This window comes from Anabrus simplex, chromosome 3, assembly GCF_040414725.1.
Source record: "Anabrus simplex isolate iqAnaSimp1 chromosome 3, ASM4041472v1, whole genome shotgun sequence".
Lineage (NCBI taxonomy): Eukaryota > Metazoa > Arthropoda > Insecta > Orthoptera > Tettigoniidae > Anabrus > Anabrus simplex.
In genome coordinates, this window is record NC_090267.1 from 435,609,911 (window position 1) to 435,625,983 (window position 16,073).

At 36.8% G+C, this 16,073-nt stretch overlaps 1 protein-coding gene across 1 annotated transcript in view; it reads right to left on the reverse strand.

Annotated features, from left to right (window-relative positions):
- The window catches only part of Nup98-96 (nuclear pore complex protein Nup98-96), a 474,154-nt gene that overhangs the window by 318,813 nt on the left and 139,268 nt on the right, over positions 1 to 16,073 (reverse strand). The window contains exon 13 of the mRNA XM_067143470.2: positions 761 to 879. Within this exon, the coding sequence (XP_066999571.1) occupies positions 761 to 879 (119 nt within the window). The remainder of the gene's footprint in view (positions 1 to 760; positions 880 to 16,073) is intronic.

A 16,073-nucleotide genomic window follows, 5' to 3' on the forward strand; every position in this document is an offset into this window, starting at 1 on the left:
GCTGATCTTCAGGAGCTAGCATTTCGCTTCAGTCAAGCAACTCGTCTTCTACACAATTTTGGGACTTGATACTTATTAAATTGTGTTGTGACTTTGCACCTGATAGTATATGCAGGCTGGCTCACTTAACTGTTCACCTCTTCTCGTAATCATTTTGAGACAGTGCCGAACCATGCGTGTTGTGCTACTCTTCAGAAGATTGTGCCTTACTTTATATAAGTGACAGACGACCTACTTCTATTTTACAATTTAAAATCGCGCAGTGCTAATCCCCATTATCTTATATTGCTTCTTCAACTGTTTTTGTGAAAGACTCTCATCCTTTAATTTCTTTTTTTCGTATGCATTGTTTTTGTATTTTTATTCGGCTGATGATGACCCAGATTGGGGTCGAAACCGGTACCGCTTCCGTTTATAATTAAATAAGTAACACTACATTTCTTATTTACTTGTATTGAATAGGTTGAACTACGTTATTTGTTATTTCAATTTAATTGTGTCCAGTACTCTACAATTCTTGTGTTCAAAGCCCTGTAATTTTGTACCATATACAGTCTTCTCATTACTACCATCTGAGTTCAATAAAATTGTCTTTTTCCTTCTTGCTGTACCCATTTTAGATCCAGTTTTTCTTATAGTTTCCTAATTCAAATTTTGGGTAAATTGCGTTTTCATTGCGGTCCCATCAGCTTCAAATTATCGAAGTTACACTGTAACAGTTTTTAAATAATGTTCTACTGTTACGATATCCAAATCTTACCTGATGTAGTAATACTGGCATTGCTATTCTCCTTGTTATCATTGGTTAAGGAACGGGTTATTCTGAGTGATTTTAAATCAGATGTAGTTTCAGTGAAGGCATCCACACCGCCACTAGTACTGTAAGCAAGGAAAAAAATAAATAGAATTTAAACTGACACACAACAATCTTTAAGGAAGGTACACAGTCAAACAAAATTAGTGAAAATTTTACTCAAATAACAACACAATTAAGTCTTCAATCAGATAAAGCTACTTACTCTCTAAAGAATGAAGGATATTGTTGTCACAGAAATCCTACAATTCTCACCTAATGAAAAGAAACTGTACAAAATGAAGCCCATCAAACAATGACTGGAACTGATTGACCAATAAATAGTGAAACAAAGGAACTTACTACCTATATCAAAATATAATGCATAGAAAAGGGCTCCAACTCCTTAAAAAATGATGGGACAAGTATAAATCACATGGGGCAAAAATATGATACAAGAGCAAAGAGGGGAGTTCGACAAAATGAAGAAATGGTTCCGAGAAAAGGCAGATGACACAACAGCTCAAGTGAGGAACACTGCTGAAGAAGTTTCATCATTAAGGGAGAAAATAGGACAATTGAATGGGTGAAAACCATAACGGTATAAGTGACATTTCTTTAAAAAATGAGTTAAGTGCAGGATGTAACTCCAGGAGGATGTATCCTTTCACCAACCAGGGGATACAAGTGATAGCGGTAATATTCTGCACTCTAGTGATGGGTGGTATAACTACAAATACCATGCTTTATATGAGTGTTGAAGATGTTTAAATGTCTTTTTCTCTGAATGACCAAAATGTTACTTATACCGTTATGGTTTTCACCCATTCAATTAGAAGAGGAAGCGCTGAAACTTAAAGCAGAAGTGGAAGCCAGTATTCAAAATTGCAGAAAGAAATGTCTATTTATATATAGTGTGCCTCAGGAGAAGAGGGAGGATAAAGTGCTTACAATTTACAAAGTGGTGGATTTAATTCTGGGGAAAATGAAAATTAATTTTAACGAAGTTGACATAGACGATGTGGAGAGAATAGGGAAAGTTAAAGGCAACAGGCCTGTTATCCACATTGATGACCGATACTGTGATTGGAAATGCGGGTAACATTCAGAGGGATAAAATATGGATCAAAAGAGATATGGGGAGTAAAGGGAGCAGGAATGCTAAAATTCTCAATAAACATATGGTAGGAGCTAGACACCAAGGATTGAGAGCATTTATCAGGGGACTGGAACTTGTAATGACAAACTGCAGCTGGAGAAGAATTTGACCCGTGACTAAATTGATGGACCTATAAGATGTGGTGGTGATTACTGTTTTAAGAGGAAGTACAACTAGGCAAATATTCTCTATATAACACTAATCAAAGAGAAAAATGGAAGGGATCCGACACTTCGAAAAATGAAGGTATCGGCCAAAGAAAGACAAGGGCCACGAAGGCCGTAAAAACGAGACTCCCTAGCCCTCGCAAACCTAATAGCGTTGGGGTCGGAAAAGAACAAGAGTTGACCAAGAGAGGTCGGTTAGGATAGATGAAAGCGAGGAGCCTGGCACAAGTAAGTGGAAGCAATGCCAGGACTTGGCTGAGGGCTCTGTGGTCGCCAACCCACGCTCCCAAGTTCCGAGCCCCTGGGGCCCCTTTTAATTGCCTCTTACGAGAGGCAGGGGATACCGTGGGTGTTATTCTACCGCCCCCACACACAGGGGGAGGACCTAGAAGAGAAGATGAAACAAGAGGAAGTAATTAAGAGGAGTATGGTGATTAGAGTGGAAGATAGACAAGTTGAATACAGCAATGTTGGAGAAGACGAGGAAGGTGATAAAGAAAATTCCAAGGGAAACAGTAAGATGAATGAAGAAAGGCAGAGAGATGTGCAAAGTGAAAGTGTGAACATAAACAGTGATAAGGAAGGAGTAGTGGATAATGGGGTGAGAATAGGAAGGTCTAGAAATACAGCTATAGACACAGCCAGAGAAGAGGAAAGTCAGAGAAGTGAATGCAGTGAAGAAATTGAGGCACAGAGGGAAAAGGAATGGTCAGAGGCAACCAGGAAGAGAATAGAGCTGTTTATGACCAGAGGGAGGAGCAAGAGCTTGAGGGACGTGGGGGGAATGAAAAGAAATGATGAGGGTATCATAACAAGAAGCAAAAACATTCTTCAGAAAACAACTCCATCAATATCTAAATTACGACCTGTGTCAGGAGAAAGGATTAATTTCCAAGGAGGTATCAGTTTAACCTCTTAGCATAAAAGCCCGAGTATACTCTGCATTTTATATATTTATATAAAATAAAAGCCCGAGTATACTTGGAAATGTAGCTCACTGATAAGGCCCGATTATACTCGTTTCCTGTTGTTTTTCAGATTTTGCCAGATTTTTATAAAATTATTACTTCAGGTTTCCTATTTTTGCCAAAAGATGTCTCTGACTCAGACAGCTCTTTTTTGCTGCTTTTCCATATTTATTGCTGTCTAAGTGTACTTCATCAGTTAAGTGAAAATGGAGAGTGAAGAAGAAGTTTGACATTGAGTTTAGTAAGTCTGATAGTTCTGTGTGCACGATGCTAGAGGCAAGAAGCCACAAAGGGAATCCAGGTACATGTGTAAGGAGTGCGAGGTAGCATTGTGTGTTCATCCTTGTTTTAGGGCATTTCACAAAGCCACAAACATACGAACAATGTCTTTCTTGTACAGTATTGAGTGTCATGTTATCTTACTTGCCATGTGTTTGGTGCTGTGTTATTTATTTTACACTAGCTGATGTACCCGTGCTTCGCTACGGAATTCTAAATTGTATACAGAATTCTAGGTTAGGTAGTATACATGTAGTGAGAAAGATTGTATTAAATTGCATAGCACTTAACGTTACCCTAGAAATGCGACGGGGAAGTCACCAAACGTTCTTCCCCCCCTTTTTTTTTCTTTACGTCGCACCGACACAGATATGTCTTATGGCGAGGATGGGATAGGAAAGGCCTAGGAAGTGGAAGGAAGTGGCCGTGGCCTTAATGAAGGTACAGCCCCGGCATTTGCTTGGTGTGAAAATGGGAAACCACGGAAAACCATCTTCAGGGCTGCTGACAGTTGGGCTCGAACCCACTATCTCCTGATTACTGGATACTGGCTGCACGTAAGCGACTGCAGCTATCGAGATCTGTGACATCTTTCCTCATATGAAGACATCAGTCACAAACAGGTTGGGGAGTTTTCATTATAATGGCAGATACTATTCATCTACCTTTTCACATCCTCAGAAAGACTGTCTAAGTAGTTTTCCCAAATTAAATGAACATAGGTCATTACAATGACGTCAGTAGGAATTGCGCGTTTAAAAGCAATGCTTTCATACGACATACTCGATCAACTGAAAAACCATACATTTTCTCACTTTTAACAAACAGTACTATGCTGCCGATTTAACAGTCCAATGTTCCAGAGCTGGAATGACCAAGCCGCAGACAGCCGTGATCCGTGTGAACACACTTAGTCTTATTTCGGCCGGCTGGGGGTGTCGAATAGTGGAGACTCCCAGGACAAAAACTATGCCCTGTTACTAATGTGTTTTCTAGGATTACCCAATGAGTCGGAAAATCTCAGTTCACTACAGTGGCGGAGGAAAAATCTATCTGACTTGGAGGCAAATTTTTCCTTCAAGCCAGAGGAAAAAACCAGTCTTCACTGCTAATTTGGAATTAAATGAATGTAGAAATTAATAAAAGTTACGTGGAAGCAGCTTTTTTTAAGGAATGGCTCTTTCCAGGGTTGAATTTTGAGTTGTTTAGTCAATTGTGGTGCTATAATTTGGAATAGGCCTAAATTGTCATTCTAGACCAGGTCATACTACTACTACTACTACTACTAAGTGAGCCTCTGCCTTATGTGTGCACATTGCTCATTCAATATAGCGTGTCAGAGTAGGGATTGAATAGCTGGAATACTTTGATGAAGAAGTCTGTTACGTAATGGCAGTATCAGAAAATGTATGAACCAGAGGAATGTCATGCTAAAGAAAAAAGATTTCTAACTCCCCAGCTATTTCCCGCCAATATTCAGTCAGGCTGTTATATTCAGTACGCACCAGTAATCCCATCTATCTGAGTTGAGCAGCAGCATAAGAGACAACGAACATCACAACAAACAATGGTCAATGTAATGTTATTGTTGATCATTGTTATGCGCTTTCAATATTGTAGGCCTTCATATTTAGTTTTCTTCTAACTCTGAAATACCACTATTATCATAGTCGGTACGGTAAAACTGAATAAAATATAAATGGTCGTAAATTGTATTCTCTGTAACTTTTGTTATATAGTACTTTTCGATAGGTCCAAGATATTGGTATTTAAAAATTAAATGTTAGGTGCCTTCCCCTAAACTACAATTTCATCCAGGGTGAATAAAATTGTTTATAACTTTCATCATAATTTCTTATTCCCCGACTCTCTATACCGACTTTCATTCAAATCTGTTAACCAGTTTTCTCATGGCTCGGCATTGATATGGACTTGGCAAAAAAATACAGATTCATGAATATCTGTGTTATCAAAGCCGGTACGATAACAATGTATGACATAAATGATCGGAAATCTAATTCTATATAACGTTCATTATGTAGTATGTATCGACAAGACCACTAATAATATAAATATTTGAGAATTAAATTTTAGGCCTTCCCCTACACTACCATTTCACTCAGCACGAGTAAAATAAATTATAGCCTAGATTATAGCGGCTTATTCCCTGACTTCACATACCGATTTTCATGAAATTCTCTTCAGCCGTTTTCTCGTGATGCGTGTACATACATACATGACAGACAGAAATTACGGAAAAGTAAAAAGTGCATTTCCTTGTTACTATGGACATGACTGATACAGACAAAACTCTTATTTTATTTATATATATATATAGATGTAAGTTAAAAGAAAACCCCATAAAACTTTTCAGCAGCTTATATTTCATTGTTAAGCTTGCAAAATTTACTTTATTGGAAAACAATGACAATGATAACAATGAGAGTCCATTTTAACAATTAAAAAATTAGGTAGAACAGAATCACAATTTTGTAAATAACTGTTATGTTACGAGGTTAAGAAGTACTGTAAAAGAGTTAGGCTTCAACTGGAAGAAGATTAGAAATAACAGCAGGGTTTTAATCAAAGTCGCCTATACGGCGTCAACTCACAAGACCTGCACCAGGCCATTCTGGAGGCCACACACCATGACATTACAGTAGTTGACTTGTGAATAAATTTACAGGAGAGTTGCTGCGGAACCAGAGTACTTCTGATGACTGATATCCAAGAAGGAGTGGTGGTGGTGGTTATTGTTTTAACTCGGCAACCATCCTCTATAATGTTAATCAAAGAGAATGGAAGGGATCCGACATTGGAAAATGAAGATATCTGCCAAAGAAAGACAAGAGCAACGAAGGGCGTGAAAATTGAAGACTCCCTAGGCCTCGATACCTAATACCGTCGGGGTTGGGAAAGAACAAGTGTTGACCAAGAGAGGGAGGTTAAATAGGACAGATGAAAGTGAGGAGCCTGACACAAGTAAGTGGAAGCAATGCCAGGACTCAGCCAAGGGCCCCGTGAATGCCAACACACGCTCCCAAGTTCAGAGCCCCTGGGGCCCCTTTTAGTCGCCTCTTCGACAGGCAGAGGATACCGTGGGTGTTATTCTACAGGACAGGCTGCTCCTCCTCAGCTTCTTATGAGATTTGCTCAAGAGCCAATTTGCTTTGAGGAAATAATACCAAGGAACATGCTGGGTTATTTGTGCATTGCAATTACAATGGATAAGCATTCTACAGCCTACAAATTGCTAAAACTTTGTACTGATCACACAGATAGTGAAGAGGACATCTAACCGATTCCTAATGAAACTTTTATCTACATTTCTTAATACGATCGCAAGTTAAGGATAATATGGTCAGGGGTCAAACTGGAACACTGCGAGTCTCCAACCACAATAAAGTTAATATGAATAGTAATCAATATCAAGGATCTGGAATATATAGGCTTGCGTGTGCAGAATGCAATTTTTCGTATGTTGGCCAAACTGGCCGAAGCTTTATGATAAGATATCTCAAACATGTAAATGCAGCCAAACACAAGAAACATTCTGCATTGAGAGCACAAATGCTAGAAACTGGACACAGTTTTACAACTATTGAAAGGGATTTAAGAATTTTAAGAAGAGTAGAAAAAGGAAAAGAAATGACGGAATTGGAAAACATATACATTCATTTAGATCAGCAATACAACAAAGATAAAAACCTAAATGATGAAATTGAAATAAAGAACCCTATCTTAATACAATTACCGGAACTAATAAAAATGCTTAAATCTGATATAAATAAATTCTATAAACATTTTAATCCGACAAAAGTTAATGGCTTATTGACACAAACAAACTCCAACTCCTCCCCTTACTTCTCCTAGGCAGTCCCCTGCACAATCTATTGCAGCTATCAATGCACTGCCTACCTTCACTTCCCCTTCCCACTCCCCGCCAAAACGTAAACTCATCCACACTCACTTATATAATACAAGGAGTGCAAACAGAACAACAAGTAGTTCTAGACAATTACGCAGCAGAAAGAAAAGTGACAGTTCTTTCGATAAGAAATTTATACAGAATTATAATTAGAACCATAAACATATATCTTTTATCTTTCATTACAGATATACCAACAAGCCCAATTTGGAACATACGAGAACAATTCAAATTCTACATCACATTAGAAAGTGTTTATTCACCAACAAGTTTGTTCATGAACAATATTCTCGTATTGACAACATAAAATTAATGCCAATACATTGCCAATGCAAATGTTACTCCAGCAACATCGAGAACAAGTAAAATGTTCATAACATAGGCAATTATCAACTGTAGAAAATTGTTAATATAGTTAACGAAGTTTCAACGGCAAGTCAAGCAATCATAACAAATTAGCCAGATCTCAAAAGGTTTTTAAAAATAATTTTAAAGGATGTTCACCAGATAAGTTTCGTCAATAAAATGTTAGACTTAGATACATTTTAAACAAATATGTTTTAACTTAAAGACATAATTTTATTGTTATATGACTTGTAAAGTATTATAAGATTTGTCAATCAGGTTTACAAGCATAACCTTAATCCAATAGAATAGATTCATGATCTTATATAACCTTACGTAATTAATAATTGGCTGATGATACTCACGAAAAAGGAGCGAAACATGTACCATATGAACAACTTAATAAATATGTAAGTTTTTATTGTATTGAATAGGTGGTAATTAACAAAATTATAAGAATTTGTATCACAAGTAGATCTTCAATACAGACAAAAAATGAAATTTATAACTTGCAACACTGTGAGTCTCCAAAATATCTAGGAGTGATACTTGATAGATGTCCTACTGTCAAGAAGCACTGCATGAACTGCAAATCTAAAGTCTCCACCAGGAACAATCTTTTACGGAAACTGGCCAGATCACAGTGGGGTAGCCAACCTGAAACCATCCGAACTTCTGCAATGGCACTATGCTATTCTGCGGCAGAGTATGCGTGTCCTGTTTGGTATAATTCAACATATGCTAAACAGGTGGATATATTTCTCAACGACACTAGTAGAATTGTAACAGGTTGCTTGAAATCCACTGGAGTCAAATAGCTCCACCACCTTGCAGGCATAGCACCTCCTTCTGTTCGAAGAGAAATAGCTACGAACAAGGAAAGAAATACAGTGGAACAGGAAAGGACCCATCCTCTATATGGGCATGAACCGCATCTGCAATGATTAAAGTCAAGGAAGTTTTCTTAGAACTTCGAAGGAACTTGGAATCACTACTGAAAAAGCCAGGTTGCAATTATAGAGGGCTACATCATACCTTCCCCCGGGCCGGGTAAGATTCTCTGAAACTCTACCTCCTGACCACGATGAACAATGGATGATCTGGAAGTCCCTGAATAGACTGAGATATGGAGTTGGCAGATCCAAGGTTAATTTGGCAAGACGGGGCTACATAGATCAAGGAAAAATCAAATGTGACTGCGGAGAAGACCAGACCATCCACCATATGCCCCAATGTCAACTATGTCCAGCCTCCTGCACAGAAGATGAACTATATCAAGCATTGGAAGTGGCCAAGTTTTGGGCAAATGTAATATAGTAATTATAAGTGTGTACAATCTGTATGTTTCTGATACGAGAATAATAATACAATCATTTAAGAAAATCCCTTATTATTTTCATGCCTTACATTCCTTCAAACCAATTCCTCCAAAATATCGTAAGCTCTACAAAAGCTATTCTAAGACCACTTTGTTAAACAACACACTCGTCGACCAAGTTACTTTTTGCTATGATTGAATAAATATGTAATCTAATATGACAATAAGGTGAAAAATTCCTTTCTGGAGTAGAATAAAAACCTGAACTGCCTAAACTGTAAGTATTCAACTTGCTAATCATTTTTATCATTTCCTGTAAAATTCATATTTTGTTGCTTACGATACTTTGCCTTTCCAAGGACGATATGAATTATAAACAAAAACACACTGTTTAGTAGAGAACATATGCGGAACCGAGAGATATTTCATTTCGTGATCAAATGCAGAACAAATATGTGTCAACTGAATCACCTTTAGATCCACACTTACAGTGACGAGCTAGCATGACCTTGTCCCCGTCACCATCTGGACCTACAGGTTCAGTGAAAAAACACTGCCAGCCAATTCATTGGCTCTCTCTGTACAATTTGAGCATAGTAAACCCAGCAGAAAAAAAACAAAAAGTTCCAAACAGTGTCAGATATCCAAATGCATAGTTTTCAGGTCATTATCATCTACAGTACCATGCAAATTATTCTGAACAAGGTATTTTTTTCATAATTTTCCCAATGATTGGTAGGTGTGATTCTTCTTCTTCTTCTTTGTATGACTCGTGTCTCACTATTACATAAAATCAGCTTCATGGTCCGTATCGCACTTCAATAGATTCACAATTAAGTATTTATTTATTTTCCACCTAGTCGATACAATGATTGCTTAAGGCAATTTTTAATGGTCAAAAGTGGTACATGTTTCGTATATTATCAACATCTTCAGCCACATAACACTGTTTAGATGAAAAATATATAAAATTGACAAAGTAATGCTTTAGAGGAAGTGACCTTAAAATTAACATAAGATTGACAAGATGAAAACAAACAAATAACTCAAGAGAAAATATATAAATTATTTCTACAATAGAAAGCAGTCGTCAAGGAAACACTTGTACAATATTCCATAGAGAAATTGTCCTAATAAATATTCTTTTCTTAATAATTCATGAAAAAAGATCAATTTATAAATTAAAAATTATACAATTTATAAGTAATTATCGAAATGAAGAAATCCTGATATCACAGTGCGGCTCTTATTATTAACATAGGTGAAAATATAACTACTAATTCCTAGTTGTCAAATCTTATTAAGCCTGCTTTCCTTTGGAACAGTAACTCCTGTCATTCTTTCACAGTTTTGCGCCGGGTGTAATATTGATGATGCGTTCTTCCTTGCTCTTGCACCTGAGGAGGTGGAGGAGCGGGGGATATAGGTGTGTCAAGAATTTCCTTGCTGTCACCTATAGCTTCAACTGAGGAGGAATAAGTTGTAGGGCTATATGTAGGTGGAGAAATTCCAATTCTTTTTTCTTGATCCTTCTCAAGCATTTTCAAATATACTAGAATTTGATAATATAATGGATTCTTATATTCTACAGCCTCATTGAGGTTATCATTTTTCTTTACAAGTTGGTCTAGATGAATGTACAGGTCTTCATAAGTTAAAAAAGGGCAGCTTAATGAACACATATGAAGACCTGTACATTCATCTAGACCAACTTGTAAAGAAAAATGATAACCTTAATGAGGCTGTAGAATATAAGAATCCATTATATTATCAAATTCTAGTATATTTGAAAATGCTTGAGAAGGATCAAGAAAAAAGAATTGGAATTTCTCCACCTACATATAGCCCTACAACTTATTCCTCCTCAGTTGAAGCTATAGGTGACAGCAAGGAAATTCTTGACACACCTATATCCCCCGCTCCTCCACCTCCTCAGGTGCAAGAGCAAGGAAGAACGCATCATCAATATTACACCCGGCGCAAAACTGTGAAAGAATGACAGGAGTTACTGTTCCAAAGGAAAGCAGGCTTAATAAGATTTGACAACTAGGAATTAGTAGTTATATTTTCATCTATGTTAATAATAAGAGCCGCACTGTGATATCAGGATTTCTTCATTTCGATAATTACTTATAAATTGTATAATTTTTAATTTATAAATTGATCTTTTTTCATGAATTATTAAGAAAAGAATATTTATTAGGACAATTTCTCTATGGAATATTGTACAAGTGTTTCCTTGACGACTGCTTTCTATTGTAGAAATAATTTATATATTTTCTCTTGAGTTATTTGTTTGTTTTCATCTTGTCAATCTTATGTTAATTTTAAGGTCACTTCCTCTAAAGCATTACTTTGTCAATTTTATATATTTTTCATCTAAACAGTGTTATGTGGCTGAAGATGTTGATAATATACGAAACATGTACCACTTTTGACCATTAAAAATTGCCTTAAGCAATCATTGTATCGACTAGGTGGAAAATAAATAAATACTTAATTGTGAATCGTGTCTCACTGTCGTGGTCTCATCCTTACTTTACTATTCGACGGAGTCAATTACCAGTCTCCTATCTTTGCAGTCTTCTGCTTTCCGGAGTGTCACTTGAAGAGGTGCTTGTGTTGTGTCTTTGACCCAGTCTATCTACTGGCAGCTCTTTCACGTGGCCTGATTTTGTGTACTTTTCCTTGCAAAACTATTTTTCAAAGCTATTTTCTCTCCTTAATGCATGCCTAAAGAACTGCAGGGTTCGATTTTGGATACCAAGCTATTCAATTACGGAGTTTTAGATCTTCTCTTCATCCAAGGTATTCGTAGCGTCCTCCGCCAGCCCCACATTTCAAATGTGTCTCGCTTTTTGTCCTTTGGCTTCAATGGCCATGATTCACAGCTATAGAAGAAGACTGAAAATACTAAGACACAAACCAAACGTTTCTTTATATTTTTACTGATTGCTTGGTCACGCAAGATTGTTTGGAGCTAATTCATAGCAAATTTTCGAAAAGCAATTGCTGTTCTGATCTCTTTCTTTGAGCTGCCAGTATTGTTCAGCAAGGAGCCAAGATAAATTCAATAACAACCAAGCCTACTAGATGACCACTAAATTGGAGATTATTTCCTCTATCAGCAAACATCACCTTAGTTTTGCTTTCATTCGCTTCCAATCCAACCTGATGACTTTCATTTTCTACTCGCTGCAATAATTCATCAAGTTCATCTTCATTACTTGCCAATAGAATAGCATCATCATTCTCTGTAAGCCTCAGTCCAGCTTCACAGTATCCTACACACTGGTTATTCTTAGATCCTGCATTTTCTATGCATTCTTTGCACTGTTATTCAATGGCAATAAATCTGTGTGATGGCTGTTTTAGATTGAAAGTTGATTTCAATGTGCATCACTTAACTAATTTTGATCTTTTTGTGTGCAATTAGTAATATCTATGGTCTCTAATGAACGGATACAACTCCAAGAAGATTAGTGCGATTGTAGCATTATAGCATCATTTCAGAATACTTCCACAAGAGAGTTAGTCACCAAATTTAGTGTCAGTGCAAGCACTATAAATAGAATTATTCAGCGGCACAAACAGTCTGGCTCAATTAAAAAAAAAGTGGGAGGAAAAAGGAAAAAACACTAACAAATGAACATCTTATCCTCAGAAGCAGCAAATCAAACCCCACGCTCACTGCTGTGGACTAGGCTCATGAAATGGGGAAAAGGAGAGTGAAACAGCATGTTTTTAGTGTTCATCATAAGACTTCTGTCAGCCAGAAGGAAAGCCTGCAAGTCTGCAAATACATTCTAACAGAAGAAATATGTAGGAAAAGTCTCTTATGAGCACAGTCATCAAAACAGGACAACAGAACCCTGGAAGAAAGTTCTTTTGTCTGGCGAGTCACTTTGAAGTACAGGGGGATGGGGGAAGGATTCAATATGTGCACCAAGCAAAAAATGAGCCAACCACCTCAGCACATTTGCAAAAGACCATGAATCATCCCGTGAAGATAAAGTTTTGGGGGCGTTTCACATGAAGGACCAAGACCCTTAGTGGCATATGATAACTTTATTTTGTCCGTATTGATGATTCCTTAATTCTATTTATAATTCAATACTAAAATAGCAGTCTTCAATAATTAAATGATCATATCACTGTTCTTTAAAATGTCCACTGAATAATTTTATTCCAATCATCACAGCAACGAAGGATGTTCCCTCATGGTCAAATCTTTGTAATGCAATAACACCTGGTAAGGCAGTTCCATAGTACAGCAATATTATTACACTCTTATATAATCTGAGCATGCTCACATTTTGTGAAGAAATATCCAATAAATATCTAATCTATATATTAAAAAAATTTATGAAAACTAAATTCAGTCAGTCCGGCCATTCTATCCAGTCGATTTCCTTCATTCTTTTTTTAACTGAAAGGTATTCATGCACATATTTGTTATCAGGTACTATAAATCACCTAACTTCCGCCTTCCTCAAATTATTTGATTTTTCAATTTTTTGTCTCTTTGAAGCAATCATATATTTCGTTCTAATTGAGGTACGCAGCTCATTTTGGTCTAAAAACACTCCGTGGAACAATCGCTTTCTTTTGAGGTAATAACTACTTAAATTGGTGGATTATGAGAAAAGTTATGAGTACATTTGTCTCCAAGACAAAGATCTTTTGAAGGACTTTTTTAACAGTTTGGCGTGTAGTGTTGTTCTGAGGAACATTCAAATCAATTTCTTCGTGTGATGTATTTTCAAGTGTTTTGTTGACATAATATTACGTTCTATTACCACAGCAGATCATGTGCTTTATTTCATTAACTCGAAACTTTGCAAATACATCCGTGATGACAGTAACGAACAACACCATACTTTGTACATTGCGGGCCGAACCAGCAGGAAACTGTTAGTCTAATATCTAATAAATATAAGAAATATCTATACCCTTTTAACTATTAAATGGACATTTTTAAGACATCTTTTAATTACTGAAGAGTACTATTTTAGTATTTAAAACTATATATTTAGCTCAGGATGGTCCAATCAAAGAGCCAAAACTAGTCCTGTATTTCAATATAGAATATAATTGCATTTCTAAGAAATATTGTATTGATCAAGTGGAACATCTCCTCCTTCAATTATAAATAGAACACTTGGTACCAGTCGACAGGATGATGAAATCTGACCAGTACATCCAATTGCAGGAAAGGAGAGTTATTAGTGAGCTGCAGAAGAGGTTCCCAGATGGTAACAGAATTTTTCAGCAAGATTTAACCCCTTAACATCTTGGAAGAAAGAGAAGAAATAAATTCCCTTGAGAACAATATTATGTCCTAAGACTAGCCAGGAACTCCCTTGACATTAATCCAATAGAAAACATGTGGGCTATTTGAAAAAGGAGACAAAACTTGACTGTTTCAAAAATAACATGAAAAAAAAGAGCCTCGTTAGTGTGGTTTCATGATGACAAACTTAACACTAGAACTGCAGCTGGGTTATCGATGACCCAGCTGTTATTCCTTCTTCCCTATCTTATGCAAAAAAAAACCTCTTTGTAGCAAGTGTACAGCCAAGGAATATTATGTATGCTCAACATGTGTCATGTAAAGTGCTATTCCTACAAAGAAACAATATGCAGCATAATGCACATCATGTATACTGGTGTCAAATGATTGGTCCCTAGAAATTAAAGACATGGAAGCCTTTATTGCTATACTGTAGATTTGCAGTGCCATAGGAGCAAGGGCTTAGAACTGGACTATCTTTGTGGTCATTGAAGTGGGGCAATCCTACTGTCTACATCTGTATTAAATTTCAAATAAAATATCCAACGCACGTACTGGTATATTCTTCAGTTACCACATCCCCATCCAATCATTACTAATAACAAAAAATAGAGGTGGGTCGTAAGTGACCCAGCCACAGTTCTAGGGGGTATGCAGAACGCCGCGGTGTTAGTGTTAAAATAATTGTGTGTTCCGAGCTTATGGAATCCATAAAAAAATTGTGTAAAGCAACTTATAAAACAGAAGGGAGGACATATTAGTACTTAGTAAAGATAAAATAATAATAATAATAATAATAATAATAATAATAATAATAATAATAATAATAATAACAACAACAACAACAATAATCGTATGGCCTCACCTACCGTTTGCAGACATTTCGATTTGACGCCATCTGGCTGTCTGCTCGTCAATTTCAACGTTCCGTTTTACTCTAGGTCCGCTAGATGGCAGACAGAGTAAACCGGATCTCTTTTGGGCGTCTATGGCTGAGATTTAATTAATTTTGTCGGGTAAATACCAAATTTATCACCAGAGATCTTTTACATGCCGACATCGTACGACATGGAGTGTCGAATGGACATTTTTCTGCCCTTCAAAAATCCGACTACCTCTGCCAGGTTTGAACCCGCTATCTTGGGATCCGGAGGCCGACACTCTACCACACATCCACAGAGGCAGCTAGAAAGTATGTATTAGATGAATAAGTGCGAAAGAATATGAAATATGCATGTTATCGTTTTGTACCAATTAATTTGCACGGGACTGCAGGATGAATCAACCATTCAGTTATGAAGGTAGGTAAACAAGATGCAAAGAGAACAAGCTATAAAAGAGTGGATGAAGTCACTGGCTGGCCACATTAGAGGTATACTGTATTCCATTACCCCATCCCAGAAATGCGTTTTGTCCTCTTGAGTACAAATCAACAGTATGGCCCACAAAACAAAATTTTGAGACAAGTGTGGATCTTACTTGGACTAATTTCTTCTGCTGTGAGGAATTCAAATACCGTTTTATACAGCATACTCGCCAACTTTTAAAAAGAAATCCGGAAGATCCTAAAGCGGAACCGTGTGCATGCGTCGCAAAGTCTTGAAACATAATGAAAAAGGACGGCAAGGGTGGGAGATTATAAACAATACTAAAACAAGCCAAATATATGTTATGATCACCCCTGAAATTAAATACTTATACAAAGTTACATATTGACGAGCGCTCATCTGTTTTCACTTAACACTGGAAACACTTTCCGTGATCGTATAAAACAAGGAAATTAAGCAGAATATGCCTCCCTAAAAGACTGATAATATTGTTTC